This window comes from Chiloscyllium plagiosum, unplaced genomic scaffold, assembly GCF_037043375.1.
Source record: "Chiloscyllium plagiosum isolate Xiang-an unplaced genomic scaffold, Cpla_swu_hap1 HiC_scaffold_26, whole genome shotgun sequence".
Lineage (NCBI taxonomy): Eukaryota > Metazoa > Chordata > Chondrichthyes > Orectolobiformes > Hemiscylliidae > Chiloscyllium > Chiloscyllium plagiosum.
In genome coordinates this window covers 14,743,176-14,767,257 of record NW_028270164.1, presented here as the reverse complement: position 1 = coordinate 14,767,257, position 24,082 = coordinate 14,743,176, and the positions used below count along the sequence as shown (strand labels likewise).

Here is a 24,082-nt window from a genome sequence, read left to right as displayed (position 1 = left end):
AATAAAATAACTTAGCAAGCCAAGAGCTATCATATTAATGAGATTCAACACAGTCATAAGATATGCTTACGGCTTTTTGAAATATGAATTGAGAAGTTTGGTTTTTCAGTAATTCTTGATTATTGATTTTTCCTTATGTCTGTAAGCTATTAAGTCTTAATAAGAACATCACCCACAAATAATCCTTTGCTTTTATGAATTTTTTTTCATTAATCACAGGTTCCTTTCACAGACCTTCTGGATGCTGCCAAATGTGTTGTCAAAAGCCTGTTTGTTCGAGAGAAGTACATGGCTCTCTCTCTGCAGAGCTTTGGCAAGACTACTAAGAGGTTTCTAGAGCAACTGGGAGACAGGCAGTGTCAAGCAAACATGCATGATGAAACCCTGGAAGCGCCCATTTCACCAGGTGAGACTAGACAGAAAATTGTCAGCAGCAGGAGATTATGTTGAAAGCTTTAGGTGACAGATGGTGATTGCTGCTGGCTCTCAAATAAAAGTAATCTGATTGGCAAACAGGAAATTATTTCTGAAACAGCATGTACTGGATGTTAATAACCTTTTAAAATCAAATGCTGATGGTTTAAGCTGGAGCTTTTACAGATGTTATCCATTGAATCAAAAACTCAGATACCATTTGATAGGCTGTGAAAGGTCAAGTTTTAAGGGGTAATTGGTCCATGTTTGCACCATGAAATGGCTTTTCAGCAAATTAATAGTCATTTTTTAACTACCATCGTTATTATTTTCCATTGACTCAACTATTGACAAGATTTTTAAATTTAAATCAAGTAGAGGCAATGTTGTGACTAGGAAATAAGTCTTCAAAAAGAGTTTTGTTCTGTGAATGTGAGTGAAATCAACAAATGAGTATGTTGAAAGATCAGCTGCTGATTTGGTACAAGCCCATTTTGTACTGCTGGTTTAATCTCCTTACTCTCTACAGCAAATAGAGAAAACATTTAAAGATCCCATTAATATAGCAAGTTTTAATCTCGATTCACTAGATTAATGTCAGAACATCAAGTTCCTATTGGATATAATGTATGTAGCAATAGTAAGTCTTTATTCTATTAAAATGCCACATTGCTTATACATTGATGATTAAATATGCTAGGAAATTACATGTGGACTTTAGTGCAGCAGGGGGAGCCCAACAACCACCAAGACAGGCTGACTTTCTGAATTCCATTCGCATTGGTGGCTTCTGCCAAAATACACTTCACCAGGGTTCTTGGAAAGTGTGAGGGTAGGAACAGTCTTTGGTGCTATGGGAAGGGACCATTGGTGACGTGGTGTTCAGAGAAAAGATAGGGAGGTAGCCATCAGTAGGCATCACTTTCCTAATGCTTCGATCATTCACTGTGCCAAAGAATGAGGGACCAAACCTCCAAGGCTGCAAGCTCATCAGTCTCCTTTTGTGTTAAAGTCCCACAGGTTGACTACAAGCAACTATGGACAGTGGGTTGGAACCCTTTTAAATGGGCATTAATTTCCTATTCAGCAACACCACAGAGTTCTGCCGGGCGAAAGGCAGAGCTTGAACTTCAGTTTTAATTTGGATTGGGGGAAGGTGATGATGTCCCAACTCTCATCCTGCTACGCTATTAATTAGGTTGATTTCCCCAGCTTAGACTTCACTTCAAGTGTTGTTGTTGGCTGGGTATTAAATTACAGTCTGTAATATCACTGCTGTGAGATTTCCTGAAGACTTATCTTTATGATGAAAGAACTTTCTATTAATTGTGGCCTAGTGGTGATATTGCTAGAATATTAATCCAGAGACCCAGGTGATGATCTGAGAACTTGGTTTGAACCCCAGAAAAAAATCTGGAATTAAGTGTGTAATGATGATCGTAAAACCATTGACAATTATCGGGAAAACCCATTGGTTCACTTGATGCCCTTTTGGAAGGGATACTGTTGTCCTTGCCCTGTCTGGCCTCCATGTAACTCAGACTGACAGCACTCTTTGATTCTTAAATGGCCTCTGGGGTATAACTGCCCTCTTGGGGGTGGGCAATAAATGCACACCCATTATGTGAGGCCCACATCCCATCAATGAATTTTAAAAAATAAACTTATAAAACACCTGAATTTAATTTTTATGCAGGGGACCTGATTTATGAGCAACTGGCTTATGAATATTCATACTTAGGAACATGATCCTGTACAGGTTTTTAAGATATTACTTTGGAACATTTCTTTATACTGGCAAACAACTATTGTGTTGCATGGTGTTCTGACTTGCATACAAATTGACTTGCAAGCAGACTTGAGAATGGAACCAGTTTGCAACGTGGAGATTGCCTGTGCTGTCCACACCATTTGTACTTCCTGCATTCATGTACTTTTAGTTACCAAAACACCACCTAAAATTTCAGGCAAGTTCGGCTCTTCTCTCACTGAAGTGTAATTATTTTAGAGATGTAACTGCTAATTAGGAGAAATGTTATTAAACAGAGGTTTCAGAAAGAGCAAAGCAAACAACACATGGGTCCACTGTGGGTAGTGAAAACTCATTCTGTAATTTGCAAGTAAATTTTAAATACCTTCTTTTATAGACAGTTTCAACTTCTACAATACACAGGCAAAATACCCCTCTTGTTGTTATTTATGTTGCTGAACTGTTTCTGCACATCATCTGTGTCCAGGTATTATTGTTATTGTGTAACCTAACAGTTAGAAACTGCTTGAGACTTTAACTATTTGTTGACTTATCTTGCAGATACAACAATCCATTCACCATTTGCTGAAGAGCATCCGTATGAAAACTGTGACCCAAGTATAATGCCAGAGGATACTGGGTTTGGCTGCAAAATGATAGATGGAGTTACCCATGTGTACTCTGAATCAAATATCATGGACAAGTAATCAAAAGTTTTGCAATTCTTATGAAAACATATGTATGTGTAGATTTGTTCATAATTTATATCAGACAGATTATCTGATGTTCCTTACTTGAGTTGAAATTTCCTCCAACTTTTTTGATTAAAAACTGAAGCATTGTTGTAGTTTGTCACTCCAAGCTCCATCCCCAGCCTTCCAACTCCATCCTGCATGCTTGCAACTGATCTTAGATTAAGCCACTCGCATTACAGCTTTGCTGTTATGTTTGATCCAGAGGTGTGGTCTTTTGACCTCATTTTTGCTGGCTCTGCCTGCCTTGCTAATGCTCAATATTACTCAGCTCTGCTCATCTACTGCTTGAACTCTGTCATGCAAAACTCATTTATTCCAGTGTACTCCTGGCTGGTCTCCCACATTGTACCCTCTCTAATCTAGAGGTCTTCCATAAACTCTGCTACCCATCTCTTAACTCAAAAGAAGTCCTACTGTCTTTCATCCCTGGGTTCATTGACCTACATTGTCTCCTGGTCAAACAATGTCTCAGTTTTAAAGTTTTCTCCCAAGTGTTGAAACCCTTCTGTGAATTTGCTTCTCTCTGTTTCTGTAATATGTTCTAGCCCAAGAATCCTCCAAGATACCTGTTCTGCTCCAGCTCTGGCCTCTAATGCATCCCCAAGTTTAAATTGCTGCACCATTGGTAGTTGTGGTTTCAGTTCTTTAGGCTCCAAGCTCTGGCATCCCTCTCAACATCTCTCTGTCTTTCTACTTAGTTTCCTCCTTCAAGACATCCTTGAAAGCAAACTCTTTGATCAAGCTTTCCACCTTCTAATCTGTTATCTCCTTTTGTGGCTAGGTGTCACATTTGATTTTATAATAGTCCTGTGAAGAATCTTTGGATATTCTGTTATGCCCCAAATGGTGCAGAAAATAATCAAGAAGGCCTACGTTTTTAAAGGACTGGAGTATAAGAATGCAGATGTTTTGCTGTAGTTATTCAAACCCCCAGTCTGAGCCCACTTAGAGTATTATGAGCTGATCTGAGCACCATCCCTTCAGGAAGGATGTTTTGGCCCTGGAGGCAGTCAACACAGGTTTACAAGGGTGATACCTGGACTTCTGGAGTAAAGTTTTGAGGAGATATTTGACAGTTAGGTCTTCATTCTTTAGAATGTTAATGGGTGATCTAATCAAGGTTTTCTGGATGTTAACAAGGAAAGACAGGGTAGGTAAAGGTAAACTATTTCCAGTGTTGAAGATTCTAGAATAACGGGGCAAAGTCTTAAGAATTAGAGTCATACCATTTGGAGAGATTTTAGTGGAGGATTGGATCTCTCTCTCTCTCTCTCTCTCTCTCTCTCTCTCTCTCTGTCTGTCTGTCTGTCTCTCTCTCGTACAGTGGTCAATTTTAATTCAGTTGCGAAATTTAAATCTTGGCGAGACAAAGTTTTATTAAGCAAGGGTATCGAGGGATATAGGCCCAAAGCCACCATGTGGAGTTAGGCCACAGATCAGCCATGATCCTATTGAGTGACAGAGCAAGGTCAAGGGGTTGAGTGTCCTATTCCTGTTCCTGTGTTAATTGTATTCATTTTATTGTTTCAATCCATTTAGTGAACTTTCAGGATAATCTTTAGATTCATAGTCAATGCTAATGTTTCTGGTATTAATATTTTTGATAGCCAAATCCATAAGTTGGAATACCTGTACTCCAGGTCTATACTCTGAAACAATAAGATTGGCTCAAATTTTTCAGTTATCTGGAGATACGTCATAACCCCAAAATACACGTATGACCTCCTTGGAAGTCCAGATGCATTGCTTCTATAGGAATTGCAAGAGAAGGTTAAACGCCTCCTGGGAAATCTCCCACCCTACCCCCAAACTTCTGAGTTAGAGTCAGAGACTTTGGAGAGAGCCAACTTACTTAACAGTATTGTTAACCTAGAAATTTTGGGCAAATTAAAACCATGTCTAACTCTTGGGCACCTGTATAACTGATACCTCTGACTGTATCTCCTTGTCCCCTCAATGTGAGCTGACATGACCACTGCTATGTTGTCATCTGTTCACTTATCCCACTCATACTGACTATCAGTTTAAACGTCCTAAGCTTTTTATTGTATCAGAGAATGAGGATTAAGTCAGAATAAGACAGTTACTAATTTAAACAAGGGGTCTGCCTTGACAATTCTTCTCTTTAAAGAATGATCCTGACATGCACTCTTTCTGAAGAGGCCAGGCTTGGAAGCGCCAGTCAGAACTGCAGAACACAGTCCTGGCAGAAGAAAGTCGGAGCAGCCACCTGATGGTTTGCCACTCCTGGAAGATTAGTACCATCGTATTTAAAACAGCTCCAAGATGTTGTGGTCTATGTAGAGTTTTTTTTTCAGGTTTCATTGGGATCTGACCGTTGCAAATTGCAAATTAAACACACACATTCCTTCTGGGTGGTGAAGGGTAAGGCAATAAGGTGATGATTTTCCAGGATGCAAAGTATCTGATTGCAGAAAAACTCCAATAGCTTCACTAAATGTGCTCTCCTTACTTAGCCTGCCCAATGTGACTCCAAACACACTCCTGATGATAAGCAAAAAATGATAGAATAATTAGCAGTTCAGGCAGCATCCATGAAATGAGAAACAAACAATTTCAGGTGCTTAACCTTTCATCAGAAGTTTTCAAAGTGAAGAATTTTTGACCTGCAAAGTTCTGTGTTTCTGGCTCCACTGATGCTACTTGAGTCATGGCAAGCTGCTCAGATGAATCTAATTGCTGGTACAAGAGTTCAAAAAGATGACCTATTACCACCTTCTCAAGGACAAACATGGATTGGGCAATAAATGGTGGCCTATGACAGTGATGCTGACATCCCTAGAATTAATTTTTAAAATAAATGAGCTGTTCTTGTACTCTTATACTCCATCTAACTGCATAGAAGCGCTAAATCCTTTATGGAAGTGACAAAATCAAGTGCGTGTTGCTATTTTCCGAAAGGTGTTTAATGGGGGAGGAATTATTCCTTATTAAGTATAAATGCTTGAGGTTATTAAAACAAAGCATCCCACTTGATTGTCACTCTATCTATTACTTTTAAACATTCACTTCCTCCACCATCAATGCACATTTGGAAATGATGTGTACTATCTGCAAAATGCACTGCAGCAACTCAGCAGGGATCCTTTGACAGAACCTTCCAAGCCCACAACTTCTATCATTTAGATGTCCAAGGGCAGCATGTGCAAGAGAACACCTGCTCCAAGCTGCACACCACCCCACCTTGATATTATGTTGCAGGTTCTTTACTGTTGATGGATCCATATCCTGAACAGAACTGTGGGATCCTTTTCTGAAGAAAGATCACTGGACTTGAAATGTTAACTCTGCTTTTTCTCCCCAGATGCTGACAGACCTGCTGAGTTTGTCCAGTAATTTGCTTTTGTTTTAGTTTTCCTGCATCTGCAGATTTTTGTTTTATAGGATTGCTTTGGCCGGATAGCAATTTTGTAATAGAGTGACAGCAACAGAGTGTGTTCAATTTCTGCACGGACTGAGGTTACCATGAAGGTCATACCTTTGTAACCTTGGCCCTGGCCCGAAGCATGGTAGCCCTCCAGTTAAATCACCACTGTCTTCTCTCTCTCTTATGAAGGAGCAGCCTTATGCTATGATGGGACTATGGTCACAATTATTTTTAATTCATGCCCTGTGGACTGCAATCGTTCATGAAGGTGGATCAGCACCACTTTCTCGAGGGCAATTTGGAAATGGCAATCAATGCTAGCTAGCCAGCAATGCCCACATCCTGTGAGCATTTTTTTATTGCTGGTCTGATACATGTCAATAAACAGGTGTACAGTTAAACCTGAGATTTTTTTTTAGATTACTTAGGGTGGAAACAGGCCCTTCAGCCCAACAAATCCACACCGACCCGCAACCCACACCAGACCCATTCCCCTGCATTCACCCCTGCCCTTAACACTACGGGCAACTTAGCATGGTCAATTCACCTAACCTGCACATTTTTGCACTGTGGGAAGAAACCAGAACACCCGGAGGAAACCCACACAGACAGGAGGAGAATATGCAAACTCCACACAGTCAGTCGCCTGAGGCGGGAATTGAACCCGGGCCTCTGGCACTGTGAGGCAGCAGTGCTAACCACTGTGCCACCAGGCCGCCCAATGTGGTGTTCTAAAACGCATGCTGGCTATTGAAACTTCTCAGTACCTTTCAGGGACAAGGCACCAAGAATTGTAATTAAATGATTCATCACTTCACCATGAAAGCGCATATTTCTTTGTTTGAATTGGTATTCTAATAGTCTGCTTACCTATCAACTGTTCTATAACTAATCTGCACAGAATGTGTTTTAAAAGAAGGCCTTTTCTTGCTGAGATTGGCAACCAAACAGATGGAAAATAAATGGCTTAGTATCTACATAATATCATTTCATGTGTGCATAGATGCAGCCCTGCCACTGTTAACCAATTTCATGAAATTGTTAATATGGCTGTGGACTGGAGGAAAATTTGCAGTCGCGACATTAAAAAAGAGCATTTCTGTTTTGGAGATTCCCAAGGTCATTCCAAACATGACACATTTGAATTGATAGAGCCAGTTTCCTTTTTTTTTATTTATATAAAGCTGACTGTTTTGCTCATCTCAGGAGAGTGCATATTTTTATTCACATGAGATCTATGCATTATGAAACTATTCCCTTGTTAGTGGTTTATGACTGGAACAGTACAAATCTAAGTGCAGAGGGACAAACAGTACCTTTTATTGATTGTGTTGTTAGAAAATTTTCAGTCTTTGATTTAACCTACAAAGGTTAATTGACCTAATATCATCTATGTACATTTGTCAGTGTTCCTGTTATGAATTGCAGTTGCTTAGAATTGCATAATAGTGTCTTAACTTGTAAAAAATATGTATGAAAAGTTAAATCTGAACTCCTGTTACCTTTTTAGGACGACAGAACTGAACCTGCCTCGCCCAGATCTTCAGGAGTTCACTGCAGACATGAATGTTTTAATGGCCCTGATAATTAATGGACCAGTGTAAGTATAAATAAACACGAATGCTGTGATAGTTATTGGTTTGAATTATGACAACACCCAACTCTATCTCCTCACTGCATCAGTTGGCTGCCCACCACCCTCTCCCTGTCTGTAACTCGTCAAACTGTTTCTCTTACCTCCAGTAATGAATGAACCGAAACGTTTTCAAAACCCTCAAATTCTATTTCTTAGCCAGTGCCTCTCCTTGAAAAACTGTCTGAATGGCACTGTTGCAACCATACTTATGTATTTGAGCTTGAAATGAGTTTCTCTCCAAACATGCAGTGTCACTGCTAAGACCCTCAGTTTCCACCTTTTGTAATTTTGCAGAGTTGTACCCATGCATTTGCTCATTTATTGGTGAAATTCTGATCCATGCCTTTATGTATTTAACCATTTTAGTCTGTTCCTTGGAAGCATTCCATCTTTCAATATTCAAAAAATGTAAGCTCATTCACAGTTATGCTGTATCCTAATTCTTAGTGTCCAGTGCTCACTGATTTAGTTGGCTCCCAGTTAAGCAACATCTTATTTATTTGTGTAAAAGACTTGCACCAAATGTTACAGATACGTCATCGTTAATGATTTTTTAATAGGTTTAATTGTTCAATTAGATTTTATTCTTGTATGCTGTGAGATTGAGTACTTAGCAGCACTATTTTCCTTTTGGGCCAACAGGAAATCTTTCTGCTATCGAAGGCTGCAGTACCTGAGTTCAAAGTTCCAGATGCATGTTTTACTAAATGAAATGAAAGAACTGGCTGCTCAGAAGAAAGTCCCACATCGAGATTTCTACAATATCCGCAAAGTAGGGAAACTAAGAACTTGTCTTTTACTCTCACTCTTGTTTTATTTTTGTACACATTGCCCATCAGTATCTTTTACTCCGTTCTTGCTATCTTTAACCACTCCTGTAACACTTTTTTTGAGAAATAACTGCATGTGGCATTGTGTGAAGCCTGGTGGTCATGATGAACTGCCGATGCTTGTCATGTGCTGCTGCCAGTGTATCAAAAACCCACATCCAGAGTTATTTCAATGTGAGAAATTAAGAATTTAAAAAACTCTTCAGAACTATATTTGTTTACCTATGCTGCTTGCCAGGAAGTTTTGCATTAATTATTGAATATAGTAGGCACCAATGCAATATTATTGCAAAATGCAAAGCACCGGTCATTGGAATGCATCCAGCAAGCAAGCATTAAAAATAAGATTTATAAGTCATTGCTCATTTGGTAGCAATTTTGTCTCTGAATCACAAGGTTTCTGATGTAAATTTCACTCCAAAAATTCAAGGCTGATTCTACATCATGGTACCTGGGGAGCACTGCACTGTCAGAGAGATATATTTTGTCAGACCAGATTCTAAATCGGGGTTCCATCTGCCTACTTGATTAAAAAGATCTTGTCAGACTATTTTGTAAAAGAGCACTGGAATTGCCTCCAATATCTTGACTGTATCTATCTCCAAATCAATATTGCACGAAAAAGTTGTCGGGTTATTATCACATTATTGTTAGGAGGAGTTTGCTGAATGAAAATTGGTTTCCACTACATTTGTGATATCACATGCACCTCAAAACATATTTCATTGGTTGTAAAGTGTTTTGAGATGTTTGGTAGTCAGGAAAAGGGCTATAAAATTACAGCAAACTTTGTTTTAACCAGCACTCACAATAAACCGGCAAAAATTATATTCCTTAAATACTGTATTATTCCAATTTCTGTGATGTCCGAGTGTGTCAGTTGAGGGTGTGAATGAGAAGGCTCTCTGTTAAGTTTTATTTAAAGCAGAGTTGCATTATTATTTAAATGATTTATGCTGTAAATAAGGTACAACAGTGATGTGTATACCCCCTGTATTACTTACTTTCTATTACTTAGTGTGTGTTTTTGTATTGATAATGTTGATCTCTGGATCAACTGGTACACTCTAGGTCTGATAAGTACTGGTTAATAAAAGGTTTGCTTTAATAAAACTTAATTAAATGTGATTTATTTCTTTTTTTTCTTAGTTTGCTCATTTCTACATGGTTGTATAATTTGTATTCATTTAAATGGCTTAAGTAACTCGTTCAGTACTAAAGGGGAATACATTTTCAGTAGATTGTAAGATAAGTAACTAACTTTTACTGAAATAAACTCCTCCTTCTAAGCACTACATAATAAGCATGAATCCCCTGCTGATAGAGAAGAATACTCAAGTTAAATAAACCTTTGTCATCATCAAGATCACCACAGGATGTGTTCCATGCAGCATTGTAATGCTGTTGTAGAAAAAATGATCAATATTTTATATATATACTGTTCAGAGAATGAAACATTCAGGTATAAGCTGGCTAGATGCAAAGAAGTAAAATACATAGAGATTTTAATATTTTGAAATATTCTTATGTTCCTCCTACCTCAGGAACTAGTAATATTAAATTTATGCACTTAGAGTTTGTTTTCCCTTGCAATAAAGGAAAACCAATTTTATTACTTTTACATTCAGAACTCTGAAACATCCACTAAGATCTGTCATCAATTAATGGACGTTGCAAATTTCTCCAAGGAATTCTATTGACGAACATAGTGGAAAAATGGTGGCTGATACAAGTCTGTGTGAAACAGAGTAATAGAAGTTAAAAGAGCTGGTGGGCTCTCTTGTTTAAAGGTCTCTCTTGTTATAATTCATATGGGCATTACTTTCATTGCTGCTTAGATGCTGGTGATCTAACTTTTTTAATGGACTGAATGGCTGTTTGGGTGATTCAGAGAGTTAAAGATCAACTATGTTTCTGTGGTCTTGAGTCACATATTGACCATCCCTAGTAAGACAGCAGATTCTCTCCCCTAAAGTAAACCAAATGAGTTTTGTGATAAATTATGATAACAAAATTACATGATAATTCACTTGTTTTATAGTTAGCATTACGGGTACTGATATATTATACGTGAATTGTTTAATGAACAGCTGGGCAGTTGAAGTTCAGCGAAAATAGAATTAGACCATAGAATTTTAAGATATGTCATTGGATCATTAATCCTGGACTCGGAATTGCTAATACAATGACAGAATCGTGATGCTGCTATAACCACAATACAAAAGGAAAGTAAAATATTTGGGGTGGTATTATCGATTCATGCAAAATGAAAGTAAGGGAATTATGTTGTCTGAAGTCATTAAGATGTCCTTGGGACATAAAGGTTTTAACCTGCGACCATGATTATTTAATTGAGGTCTGCATCTTCAGCAATTGCAAATATTTCCATTGTTCTTTTAGTTCTGCATGTTCTAATGTTTTTCAATTTGTTACATTGGGTGGTTTGTCCTTCAAGAGTTTAAGGGAGACGCCTTTCTCCAATTCATGCCAGTCAAACGTCTGTCTCCCTGCTCTGCAAAAGCAGTTATGTGGAATAGAGTCAAATAGACTCAAAAGCTGGTTTGGGCATTCCATTGTCTGAATTCTTTGCTACGAAGTTTGATAATTATAGGCAATGTCTTTGATCTTCAACATGTAAAATTTATCATATGAGTGTAAATCAGAGGAGGAAATTAGGGTGTCTTCATGCCTGAAAGGTTAGAGTTGTTTTGATATATTTTGATAAGAATGTTAACTTCAGTTCAGATTATTTTGATTGTTGTTGGTTTTAGGAAGCCTGGCTAACTTGCATGATCAGCTGACTGCCACAACAATTTTAAGCCTGTTTTTGTCAATGAAATCCCGGGTATTAAAATTATAGGATTTGAAATTCATTAGTCAATTTTTAATCAATGTAAAGTCAAAATAAACAAAGAAAACTGAAGTTCTTATTTTATAGGAAAAATCCCTAATATTTGTAGTGCTCCAATTTAAGACATTGAATTCCTAAGAATGGATAACAGCAAAATTCCAAAGGGTTGAAAACCAAGTTACCTTTTAAATGCATAATTGATTTGATTTATTGTGATCATGTGTACCTAAGTACAGTACAGTGAAAAGCTTTGTTCACGAGCAGTACAAGCAGATCATAGCAAACAAGGACATAGGTGCTTAGAGTGGGGCATACAGGTTATACTGCACAGGAGGTGCGCAAAGCAAGATCAGCATTGACAAGATCAACATTATTTGACGGTAGAGAGTCCATTCATCAGTCTAATACTGACAGGGAAGAAGCTATTTTTGGCGGCGCGGTGGCACAGTGGTTAGCACTGCTGCCTCACAGCGCCGGAGACCCGGGTTCAATTCCCGCCTCAGGCGACTGACTGTGTGGAGTTTGCACGTTCTCCCCGTGTCTGCGTGGGTTTCCTCCGGGTGCTCCGGTTTCCTCCCACAGTCCAAAGATGTGCAGGTTAGGTGAATTGGCCATGCTAAATTGCCCGTAGTGTTAGGTAAGGGGTACATGTAGGGGTATGGGTGGGTTGTGCTTCGGTGGGGCGGTGTGGACTTGTTGGGCCGAAGGGCCTGTTTCAACACTGTAATGTAATCTAATGTAATCTATTCTTGGACCTGTTGGTGCATTGTTCAAGCTTTTGTGCAGTCCCCAGCTATTTAATTAAAAACCTGATCAAAGTGTGTGGATTTCGAAGCTGAGTAAATTAGTCCAAAATAACTTCTCATGTCTGTCTGCCTTTGTAGCTCAACCAATAATTCACTCAAAGTATTTTGTTCACATTTAATTTTGGGGCACTAATTGCATGACTCCTGTTGGAACCATAAAATTTGTGGAGATAGAGGGCAAAAATATCATCATCAAAATCTAGTTAGTCAATGTATGCATGACTTTCTTGAAGTAAATCTGATTTCCTGTTGCATCTAATTTTAGTATCTATTTAAATATGATCCATTTTATCCCAAGATAGCTAGAGGAAAGAAAAAATATTCACCACTTACCAGTAAATACAGCAATATTTTATTAACTAAAAGCCTTTAGGTATTGTAGTTAAAATTCAAATACACTAGACTCCTCTATCATTCAAAACCCAACTCAGTAAATTATAGGACAACCTTGATTGTCCGAACGACACGGGCAGGGAGTATTTTGTTTGGATAATCTAATGTTCAGATAACACAGTTTACCCTGAGATCTTGTTTAGATAGTCTAAAATTCGGATAATTGGTGTTCAGATAACCAAGGTTGCACTGTGTTTGTTTGTAAAGGAAGAGGACTTCTGCTATTTCCTACATTTGTAACCTTTTTCCTTAACTAATAGGTTGATACCCATATTCATGCATCATCCTGCATGAACCAGAAACACCTGCTCCGTTTTATCAAACGTTCAATGAAGAAGAACCCGGGTGAAATTATTCATGTGGAAAATGGAAAAGGACAGACGTTGAAGGATGTCTTTGAAACCATGAACCTCACAGCATACGATCTCAGCGTGGACACACTAGATATGCACGCGGTACGCACAGAATGTAGTTTGTAAGAGGCACTGAAACCTATTGGTCACAGAGGGCACATTGTTTTTAGTTAGCATTGCCAAAGATTTTGTAATGTATTTAATTAGGATTTAAACAATGCTACGTCCCTATTTTACCAAACAAAAAGCAAATGTGTACCGTGGCTTGACAGGAACTTGTGTTCACCCTGCAATTTCTCAACTTTATTTTCTTTGAATCTCTTAATTATTAGTTATAGTGGTAAAGGTGTTGCAACATGTTTCATGCCAATGCCTTTACAATGAAGTAGTGACTAATTTTGAGAGTCAGGGAGGCAGGAAAGACAAAGCAACAAACAAAATATTTGCAATTATCCCGATACAGAAAATGAGTGACTCTTAAGTTAACATTGAAAACAGTTGTGTAACCGTTTTGGTTTGCTTGTTGCTTGTGCTTTTGTTGAAGAACTTGGGATGTTCTGAACAGCATTCCATGTGCTGCACTTACACAAAATGGGACTTTCTAGGATATGTTGTCACTCTTTCATCTGACTACAAGAAAATTTTAATTTGATTAGTGTGCTATCTTATCTTTCAATCCTACAAGTGACATCAGGCAAAGGACAACTATATGCTTTGTGACAGGGGGACTGGCATATCATCTAAAATGGAAGCTTTGTGTTTTTTTTTAAACTTCCATATCATGACTATTAAAATTATGGAGTGTCCAACAGCTTTCCCAGTTGCAGTTAACTAATGTCTTACCAATCAAGGGAATGAACCTGTCACTTAGATATTTGTCAGCCTTCATATCACCCATTTTTACCCACTCTTGGTAGAATCTACTGGGATCTCTGGCATGTTTGGAGATAGAAAAGGCATTTTATTAAACAATGGTAGCGTGCCTGAATCCCATCACCTTCCTGCTTCTGCCAGATTGTTATGGGCAGCAAGGCCCAGGGTGGATCTTTCTGCTCTGTCATCATTTAAAAGTTCTTAAGTGGCCTTAATGACCACTTAAGGGTTTTAGTCCACTGGTATTAACCCAGCTATATATGTCACTATGCAATATACATGCCAGCTAAAATAGAGTGCCCAGCTCATTGCCCTTATGGGTGGGACAGGATGCCTCAATGTTTTGAGCTGGGCATCAAGAAATTGGGGCCACAAAAGCCACTGATCTGCCTTCCACCATTTATCTGACTGCTATCTTCATGCCACATCACCCATGACTGACCTGTACCCTGGGTCACACTGTGACTTTGGTGCCTGTCCTTCTGGCAGCACCCACAATCTCCTCTGATGCTGCTGAGGACAAGAACTGCTGACAGCTCTCTGAAGCCCACGGGATTTTGATTCCGGGGGAAAACCTACTGTGGTATGGTCACTGGTTAGCTTGTGGCTCAGCAGACCTGAAAAGAGGCAGTACAGGTCTCAGTGTTTCTCCAGTTGGCAAGTGAGATACTTAAATAAAATTCTGCCCTAAGCCTTTAAAATAAATTTTAATTCTTATGAATAGTTTAAAGTTAATTCCCCATCTAGATTGTAAATGGCTTCCTCTTCTTTAAATCCTGGCAGGATTTGGACTCTTTGTGAAAAGAGAAGGGGACTTTGCCTCAGTCCTATGAATAGTAAGTACGTATCCCTAGATGTGTGCCTGGGTTTTATTTAATGTTAACAATCGTATCGTAAAATTTTGAGGATTGATTCCTCCAAAGTGAAAAAGCCTAGGTGGAACTAGAGAAAGTTGGGAGGGAGTAAAGGCTATCCATCATGGGTCTGAGAAAAGATTAATCACACTGATGTAATTGGAAGATAATCTCTGATAATGGGATCTTTTTGGCCTAGAAAGTCAAATGTGTTCATTGTATTTGTGATGAATACAAGGCTAGTTGGAAAAGCTATATTAATGGGATCAGTGTTTACAAAAACCTATGTCACATCAAAGGATAAGTACTTGGCATTCATAGTATTAATCCTTAGACTTTGCTTCTCCTTCCAAAGCTGTGTTCAAAATTTTATTGATGGAAGCGTACACAATGAAAATTTGAAGTTTCCTGTCAAGTTTTATGCCAGCATTTGCTATCATTGATTCATAATATCAGTGTACATTTCAATGTCAGTTATCCATTTCTTCACTAGTTCAATTATCTCATTGAGTAAAACATTATTTGGGAGAAGTTGTTCCGACAGAATAATTAAATATTCAGTCCATTTTTAGCATAAATTCAGAAAGTATCTTATTTGTAAAAGTAGTAGCTTAAATGTTTGTCTTAATCTGAGATAAATCTTGATTCATGTTTAGGCTTAATGTTCAAGTTGGTATAGATGGTAAGTAATTGCTATACATTTAACTCTTCTGTATAATTATGATCTATATAAAAAGCTGTAACCTGTTTATATCTCCCTTTCTATCTCCTTCCTGTTCCATCCGTATAGTCACTTTTAATTTTATTTTCAGTCCCTTGATCAAGTTGTCTTTATTTTTGTTTTTCCATCATTCTGTGCTGCATCTGTTTGAATTGGATCAAGTCTCTTTTGTTTTGTGAGCAGTACAAGTTTTTTTAGGTTTGCACTGGAAATGGGCACACTGTGCCACCTACAGATGTTGGAGTTTAGTAAAAATGCAGTGCTACATCAAATAAAGTAATTGTATGATTCCAGTTAAAAAGTGACGGGCAGTGATTGAGTTTTTGAAGGACAGATAATAGGAAATAGTCATAAAGAAAAGGTTGTCTATTGATTGGCACAATAAATTTGAAGCTGACAACAAATCTTTGCGTACCATGCTCTTTTGTGATGAGGATAATTGGAACCAAAATTATACCAATAATTATAAATAAAGAAAAATATTTATCGCATTCCTAACCTTCAATCTTTTCAAGAATCTAACTTTAAACTAATCAAAATACTAATTATAGGTACCAATATATTAATTGAACTTAATTCTTCTTTATGAATTCAAAGCATGTCACCCATCACTTATTTACTCTTCAAATTAACAATTTGTTAGTTAATAAGTTATCCCAGCCTGTCAACCTCTCCCAGGACCTCAGAACAATGGGTTCCGTTCCTCCATCCTACAACATTTAAACTTAAAACTCAACCTCAAGATATCTACATACTTACTGCTGTTTTAATTTTGATTTTATTTGTTGTAGTCACATGTACCTCAGTACAGTGAAAAGGTTTGTTTTGTGAGCAGTACAAGCAGATTATAGCAAACGAGGACATACAGATCAAAGGGTGCTTGGACACAGCGAGGCATACACGATTACAGCTGCACAGGAAGTGCGCAAAGCAAAATTAACATTAGCAAGATCACATTATGTGAAGTTAGAGAAGTCCATTAACAGCAGGGAAGAAGCTATTGTTGAACCTGTTGGTGTATAAAACAGAATCCTTTTAATATTTTCACCTTGGTAGTGTCTTGCACCTTGAAATTTAGCTATCAAATTCATTAATTTTCTTTAAAATGATTAAACGTCTGCGTGCTTAACAATTTTAGCAGGCTGAGGGATTTCCTCTTGTTTGTCTGGATTGCCTAAAATTGCATATAATGTTCGGGGGGAAAAAAGTCTTATTTATTAGTCATTAGTTATTGTTTAAAAAAAACTCAATCAATTTGGGTTGGTTAAGACACACCTGTGCGGCAGATAGAACTGAACCGATACCACTTTCCACAAAGCTCTTCATTGTAGATCTACTGTTTTGATAGACAATTTGTTATTCTGGTGTTCTTAGCCATTACCATTACGTTTAAGTAGAACAAAGTGGCTACTAGTGCAGATATTGTTCAAACTGGATAACTGATGTACATTTCTGAAAGCTTTTGGTACAAATTTTCAGTGTTTCTTTTTACTCCCTGGAAGTACTCTAATGGTTGAAGTAGAATTGAACCACCATTTTGTTGCACTATTAGCTGAGGTGATGTGGAAGTATTTTGTGATATTCTGTCATGATTAAGGAGCCAGCTAGAAAGTGCCCAGATGGCAGTGGATCTAGATGGATTTTTGGGATAGTGATATGTTTCCATTAGTCTCTGTTAATACAGCTAAGGTTGCAAACACTCTAAGTGGAAATATGTGGGCAAAAGCATTATATTTCTGCTCAATCATGCAGTGTGGGTGAGCACTGATGTCTGGGATTTCAAACTAAAAGCTCTAATCATCGATGTGTATATTAAAAATAAGTAGGTTGTTGAAGGATATTTCCAATTGAACTTGAATTGTGTTAGATCATCATTCCAGTATCTCTTCTACTGTGTAAATTTTGCTTCTTTGCTTAATTGTGATTTTCTAGTTTTGCCCTCCATGCCACTATCCTGTCCTCATAATGTAAAATACTGTTACAAATCCCCACAAGGCTGTCATTCTAATTATAGTCAAGGATTTTTAAGGGGCACTCGGGAATTGCAAAGGCAGCATAACCCATAATGCTGCTACATTATGTTTAAAGCAGCTGCAAAGAGGAACAGCGAGAGAGAGAGCAGTGATTGCACAGGGAAGCACAAGGGATTAAAGGAGAGAAAACTAACAAACCATGCAGAAATGCACAAGGCCTCAGAGAAGATCTATTGCAACAGTGAAAAAATTTAAATGAACACGTTCATCGGTTTAAGCAATAAAAGGTTTAGCGGTATAGTAGTACTGATGTGCCTCAGTCCCCTGCAGTTTTCTTTATCATTCATTAGTACTAAAGCATTGAAGTCTGTTAAAACGTGCCATTTATTTTTGTGCATGAATGAGTGATGGAGAAATGTCTGTTAACGTTGTGAAAGCTGTTGTCAGTGTGTTTATGTCTCCTTTCTTTGGCATAACAGTGCACAACAGCTATTATTGTTGCTCCTTGTACTCTGCAAAGGAAACCAACTTATGTACTTTTTGCTAAAGCAGGGGAAATTCCTGATGAAAATATAATGAAATTTATGATGAGAATAAATGCTGCTTAAGAGTTGTATTAAAAAGTAAAAGTATTTGGAAAACTAAATTGTGTGGGTAGTAGTTTGCTCAGCAAATTATCTTATTGCCTTAATTCTTTTAAAAATCGCACAATGGCAGATTATAGTGCAAGGTTTATTTGAAAACGCGTGCTTTCAGAGCGCTGCTCCTTCAGCTACCTGACAAAGGAGCAGCGCTCTGAAAGCTTGTACTTACAAATAAACCTGTTGCACAATACCTGGTGTTGTGATTTTTAGCTTTGTCCACCCCAGTCCAACACCGGCACCTCCACATCATGGCCTTCATTCTGATAAGACTTGGTGAGACACTAGGTCTCCACTGATAATTGAGGTTGGGGCTGAAGTTAATAGGTCAAAGTATCTGGTAATTTTTTGAACTTCATTTCTGGATATCAAATATTGACAAAGGGAAGCAAAGAGTGATGAAGATCACATTCCTGCAGGGGTACAGCTGAAATGCAAAATAAATTAAACAGTAAGAGATATTTGGAAAAAGCTGGAAGACAGCCTGCTTCCAAACTGTAAGGATTCTATGATTCTAAATAGGAAGGTAAATAAGTATGGATTCCAAAGTATAAATTGAAACCCTTTATGCAAGAACACTACAATGATAGTAAGAAGGTGTAACTTAAAATATTATCATTATTATTTGTATACTTTGACGTGTTGGATCAGAGAAAGCAGCAAGTTAGATTTACAGACCTCTTCCAAGTTAGCCCGTCCACCAATTGTCAATTAAAATCCATTAAAAGGAGGGATCATTTTAAAGTCTGCGCATTTGTGGGGATATATTTAAAAGCTAAATACTTGGCTCAGTGGTTTGCACTGCTGCCTCACAGCACCAGGGACCCAGGTTCGATTCCAGCCTTGGGGCGATTGTGTGGAGTTTGCACATTCTCCCCGTGTCTGGATGGGTTTCCTCTGGGTGCTCTGGTTTCCTCCCACAATCCAAAGATATGCAGGTTAGGTGAATTGGCCATGCTAAATTGCCTATAGTGTTCAGGGGTGTGCAGGTTAGGTGCATTAGTCAAGGGTAAAGGTAGAGTAATAGGGTAGGGAAATGGGTTTGGGTGGGTTACTCTTCGGAGGTTCGGTGTGGACGTGTTTGTACGCTGTAGGGATTCTATGATTCTATTCTATGAAAATATAATTGAGCAGTTTCACAGTTAAGTAAATGTGAATTACCGGTTAGCAATAACAGCATGTGGAATAAGAGCATCAGTATGACCCTTGAACCAAGACCATGGCATATATTTTTCCTCAACTTCACTTTACAGTTCAATTCCTTAATTTCCATAGTGTTCAATAACGTTCAGTCTTAATGTTGAACCTACCCAGTGACTGAGCATTCACAGCACTCTGGGGTCGAGAATTTTGAAGATTTGCAAAACTCAGAGTGAAGAAATTTCTCATTGCTTTTTTAAATGGTTAAATCCTTACCATGAGACCATGATCCAATTTCCAGCCAGGGTAGTAGCTTCTCAAGCTCTCTCAGAATTTTATATGTTCAAATGAAATCACTTCTCATTCTTCTAAGTTCCGGAGAGTATATGATCCTTTCTCAGAGGGCAGCCTCTCACCCCAAGAATCAATATAAAGAAGCTTCATTTCACCTTGCCTAAGGCAAATTCCCTTGGTCAGGAGACCAAAGTTCTGCACAGCACTCCTATGTGTGGTGAACCAAAACCTTGTATAATTGCCACAAGACTTTATCAAGCCCCCTTGCACCAGTATATCATTTGCTTTCCTACATTTTTTTCCTTCTGTGACTTATGAGCAAGGGCCCAAGTCCCTATGAGTGCCAACATTTACTAGTGCCTGTTTAAAAAAAATGTTATGATGTGGAGGTGCCGATGTTGGACTGGGGTGGACAAAGTTAAAAGTCACACACCATCAGGTAATTGTCCAACACATTTATTTGGAAGTGCTAGCTTTCGGAGCACTGCTGCTTCATTAGGTACTTCCAAATAAATCTGTTGGACAATAACCTGGTACTGTGTGATTTTTAACTTTAAAGAAAAAAGTTGTTCTATCCTTTATATCGAAGTGGAGAATTTCACATTCTTACACATCATCTGCAATTTCATAACTACTTGGTTAATCTGTGTAGCTTCTACTTTCTCTTCACAGCTTTCTTTCCACTTATCTAAGCTTGCTGATCTTAGAAAATACGGAACACCGAATCACATCATCAAAGATATTAACTTGTTGTAACTAGCTGAGGCCTGAATATGAATCCTTTTGGCACCCCGCCTGCCAACGCAAAATGAACTCTTTTCTGTCCGTTCACAGATACCCAATCCATCCAAAGAGCACCAATCTTGAGAAAGAATCTCAAATTGCCACCTTATTCAATAACTTTTGAAAATTCATTTCTCTTAATGTTTGTTCCCCTTTTCCCACTCTGCTAATTACCCAACTTCAAAATAAATTCTAATGAATTTGTTATACACTGTATTGTAATTGATATTGCTATTAAATCATGCTTTCCAGTCTGAAACAGAGAAAATAGTAGAAGGTGTAGACCATTCGGTCCTTCCAGTCTCGTCCACCATTCATTATGAACATGGCTGAACATTCAACTCAGTAGCCTCTTCCTGCTTTTTCCCCCATGTCCTTTGTTCCTTTAGCCCCTCGTGCTATATTCAACTCCTCCTTGAAATCATACAATGTTTTAGCTTCAATCACTTTCTGTGGTAGTGAATTCCACAGGTTGACAACTCTCAGCTGAAGAGATTTCACCTCATTTCAGTCCTAAAATCGTCTACCCATTTCCTTAAATGGTGAGATAATGGGACCTGTTGTAACTCTGCAAGTGAATTGGCTTTTGATGAGTTAAAATTTTGCCCAATACATTTTGCATACTGTTAAACATCCTCAAACCATGGGATTAATCCAGATTATAAAGGCAATTCTCGCAGGCTCTGAGGAAGCTGGACCAGTGTCAACGGCTCTCAAAAAAAAAAGGCAGTTCTTCTGCTGGTGGTGAATTTTCATTAGGTTGCACCTCAAATTTAAATAATGATTTCTTTGTTTCTGAATTCCTATGTTATCTGCTTCTGTTTTCTGGTCAGGTGTACACTTGCTCATCTGATGTCACACTGATCTCCTTCCCACTTTGAAACTGCCCACAAGGATCATCAGGAAAGAGGAGAGTAGAGACTAGTCAATTGCTAATTATCTGTATTCTTTTTTATTAATCTATTTTTCTAATCAATCTGTTCAGAGATGTAATTATGCACCACTGGAGCAGGTGGAACTTGAACCTGTGTCTCTTGGTCCAGAGGTACAGGTACTGTCACTGCACCAGAAGAGTGCCTTTAATTATCTGTATTCTTGCCTTCTACCAGAATTAGGATTAGGTGTAGGCTATTCATCTCCTTAAATTTACTCCACATTTTGAAGGGTCCTCTTGTGGCACAGTGGTAGTGTCCCCACCTCTGGATCAGGAGACCCAGGTTCAACTCCCACCTGCTTCAGAGGTATGTAATAACTAGGTTGGTCCACTATTTGAGGACCTCTCTTGTGGCACTGTGTGATGTCCTTACCTCTGAGCCTGGATTCAGGTCCCATCTCCAAGGGTTTTTCATAACCTCGCTAAACAGGTTACTTAGGAAATATCTTGCTCCACTGTTCAATTGTATCATGGGTGATGTGATTGTGGCTTCAACTCCACTTATCTTCCTGCCCCTATTTTGTGTAATTCATTTGTTGATCAATAATCAATTTAACTCTGTCTTGAATGCATTCAATAGCCTAGCATCTGCAGCTGTCTTTGGAACAGAACTCCACAATATAGTAACCCTGTCAAACAGAATAAATTCTTCTTCTCAGTCTTAAATGGATGATGGAGTGCAGTGCAGCCAAATGTAAATGGAACTGAAATTAGAAAGTGTGTGGTGCTTTGGCTTTGCTATCTATGTTCCATCCTTGCTAGCAGGTTGGAGCTTTACAAATGTTTATTTTCTCTTCTAGGATCGAAACACTTTCCATCGGTTTGATAAGTTCAATGCCAAATATAACCCAATTGGGGAATCAATTCTTCGTGAGATTTTCATCAAGACTGATAATTACATTGAAGGCAAATATTTTGGTCACATTATAAAGGTTAGAGTCGCATGTCTTTAAAAAGTATGTATGTTTTGCATAGTCACATATGTACAGCACGGAAACAAACCCTTCGGTCCAACTCGTCCATGCCGATCAGATATTCCAATCTAATCTAGTCCCACTTGCCAGCACCCGGCCCATATCCCTCCAAACCCTCCTTATTCGTCTATGCATCCAGAGGCCTTTTAAATGTTGCAATTGTACCAGCCTCCACCATTTCCTCTAGCAGCTCATTCCATACACGCACCACCTTCTGTGTGAAACCTTCTCTTTTATATCTTTCTCCTCTTACCCTAAACCTATGCTGTCTAGTTCTGGACTCCCCCACCCAGCGAAAAGACTTTGTCTATTTATCCTGTCCATATCCTTCATGATTTTATAAACCTCTATATGGTTACCCATAGAACAAAGAATAAAGAAAATTTACAGCCCAGGAACAGGCCTTTTGGCCTTCCAAGCCTGAGCCGATCCAAATCTACTGTCTAAACCTGTCGCCCAATTCTTAAGCATTTGTATCCCTCTGCTCCCCACCTACTCATGCATTTGTTCAGACGTGTCTTAAATGAATCTACCGTGCCTGCCTCTACTACCTCTCATTTCATACTTTGACTCTTTGTTGTTTTAAAAAAAGTATGAAAATAATCACATGTCTTTGATTGATCTCTGTGATGTACACCATACTCCCATTGAGTTTCCCCCTCCTCAGGTACACAGAGTTAGCTGGCTTCTGGTGAGCTGCTTTTTGTGACGGTGGTTGTGATCAGGAAGTTAATGCCTGGATATTCATGTGAAAAGCTATTCTGTGTTGTAATGTGTTTGCCTCTGGCAAGATTTATGTTTCCTGCCAAAACTAAAAGCACAACTATAATGTCATAAATTATCTGACTGGCCATTGTGATCTTGAAGGAATTATGTCCAAGATTTTGCTGAACAAGGAGATGTTGGGCTTCAATATATATATGCTATAGAAATGGCAATGATATGTGTAGCTTGAAATTTGTTTATCCAGCTATATTCCTTACCTATTATTTGTTGGACAATTATTTAATTCTTCAAAAATGACTTCCAATAAAGTATCTTCAACTTGAGTCCACTCTTGCCTCACGTTTGCACAAAATGATTAATTGTTTTGAACAAAGGACTGCACTGCACGAAGATTAAACATAAATAACAAAACTTGATTTTGGGATTCAGAGATGGCAGTGTTGGACTGGGGTGTACAAAGTTAAAAATCACACAACAGCAGGTTATAGTCCAACAGGTTTAATTGGAAGCACACTCGCTTTCGGAGCGACACTCCTTCATCAGGTGATTGTGTCACCTGATGAAGGAGCGTCGCTCCGAAAGCTAGTGTGCTTCCAATTAAACCTGTTGGACTCTTACCTGGTGTTGTGTGATTTTTAACTTTGATTTTGGGAGTCAGTTTGCCCTCATTTGGCTATTCAGAGTGAAGTTTGATACTAGATCAATCTCTTCATTATTGACCTGCCTTCAAGGTTTTTTTTTCCTTGATGCAACATGTCATCTTTGATCCTTAAAAGGAGGTGAAATTCATGTTAATTTGCATGTAGTTTAAATTGCTGATTTAACAGATCTTTTATGTTCAGACTATTCCCCGAGTGAGGCATACTGCTAAAACCTGCTTTTACTGAGTCTCAGGGCCCACAAATTCAAACAGCACAAACCAACATTGAAATAGGACTGATAACAAAAGCATTATGCTGGGTCCAAATCCTGGAAACTCCTCTGTCACAGCAC

General features: G+C 38.4%; 1 protein-coding gene across 5 annotated transcripts in view; it reads left to right on the top strand.

The window, feature by feature from the left end:
- LOC122563090 (AMP deaminase 2-like) overlaps positions 1-24,082 on the top strand; it is a 186,116-nt gene that overhangs the window by 130,848 nt on the left and 31,186 nt on the right. For all 5 annotated transcript variants that reach the window (XR_006315480.2, XM_043716506.2, XM_043716505.2 and 2 more), the window contains 6 exons: positions 220-406; positions 2,726-2,867; positions 7,818-7,907; positions 8,586-8,715; positions 13,084-13,278; positions 22,190-22,321. Coding sequence is in view for 4 of the 5 variants with exons in the window: in XM_043716506.2 (XP_043572441.1) it covers positions 220-406; positions 2,726-2,867; positions 7,818-7,907; positions 8,586-8,715; positions 13,084-13,278; positions 22,190-22,321 (876 nt within the window). In the remaining variant the exon portion in view is untranslated. The remainder of the gene's footprint in view (positions 1-219; positions 407-2,725; positions 2,868-7,817; positions 7,908-8,585; positions 8,716-13,083; positions 13,279-22,189; positions 22,322-24,082) is intronic.